Source organism: Mandrillus leucophaeus, unplaced genomic scaffold (assembly GCF_000951045.1).
Source record: "Mandrillus leucophaeus isolate KB7577 unplaced genomic scaffold, Mleu.le_1.0 Scaffold112, whole genome shotgun sequence".
Classification (NCBI taxonomy): Eukaryota; Metazoa; Chordata; class Mammalia; order Primates; family Cercopithecidae; genus Mandrillus; species Mandrillus leucophaeus.
Window position 1 is genome coordinate 916,403 of NW_012099432.1, and position 1,052 is coordinate 917,454.

Below are 1,052 nucleotides of genomic sequence, written 5' to 3' on the forward strand. Positions count from 1 at the left end.
TGGGGGTGGGGCTTGCTGGACTGGAAAGGTGATGGCCGGGCTGGGGTAGTTGACTGGGCTGGAGGCGAGGCTGTCCAGGCTGAGAAGGGGTTAGCTAGTTGGGGGCGGAGTTGGCCCTTCTGCGGTTGGGGCTGCACACGTGGGCCCTCCCCTGACCTCCGGGCTGGGCTGCAGATTCGGAGCTGGCGCTCATGTACAACGATGAGTCGGTGCTCGAGAATCACCACCTGGCCGTGGGCTTCAAGCTGCTGCAGGAGGACAACTGCGACATCTTCCAGAACCTCAGCAAGCGCCAGCGGCAGAGCCTACGCAAGATGGTCATCGACATGGTGGGCGGGGCTGGGGTGGGACGGAGCGGGAAAGGAAGCCTTGGAATCGAGGGCTTTGGGGAGGAGTGGGTCTGAGTCCCAGAGGAACCCTCAACCTGGACAGAGCGGGCGGCTTCTACCTGGTGAAAACTTCGGATGCCTGGATCAGTCTGGTGGGCTGATCAGTCTGGTCAGCAGCCCCAGTGACTCCCCCTTGCCCGCAGGTGCTGGCCACGGACATGTCCAAGCACATGACCCTCCTGGCTGACCTGAAGACCATGGTGGAGACCAAGAAAGTGACCAGCTCGGGGGTCCTGCTGCTGGATAACTACTCCGACCGCATCCAGGTGCGCCCACGCCCCATCATCTAAGGAGGCGGGACACTCCCCCAGCCCCACCTTTAGGTCTGGGTAGCTAGCTGCCCCTTCCTCAGCTTCTTTCTCCCATGTGGCCCATCTTCCTGTCTCTTTCGTTTTTCTTCTTTTTTTTCTTTTGAGACGGAGTCTTGGTTTTGTTGCCCAGGCTGGAGTGCCATGGCGCGATCTTGGCTCACTGCAACCTCTGCCTCCCAGGTTCAAGTGATTCTCCTGCCTCAGCCTCTGGAGTAGCTGGGATCACAGGCATGTGCCACCATGCCCAGCTAATTTTGTACTTTTAGTAGGGAAAGGGTTTCTCCATGTTGGTCAGGCTGGTCTTCAACTCCCCACCTCAGGTGATTCCCCACCCCCCCACACCCCGCCTCAG

At 60.0% G+C, this 1,052-nt stretch overlaps 1 protein-coding gene across 1 annotated transcript in view; it reads left to right on the forward strand.

Annotated features, from left to right (window-relative positions):
- Window positions 1-1,052, forward strand: part of LOC105549817 (cAMP-specific 3',5'-cyclic phosphodiesterase 4A-like) — a 23,988-nt gene that overhangs the window by 15,849 nt on the left and 7,087 nt on the right. The window contains 2 exon segments of the mRNA XM_011994466.1: window positions 88-329; window positions 533-655. Of these exon segments, the coding sequence (XP_011849856.1) occupies window positions 88-329; window positions 533-655 (365 nt within the window).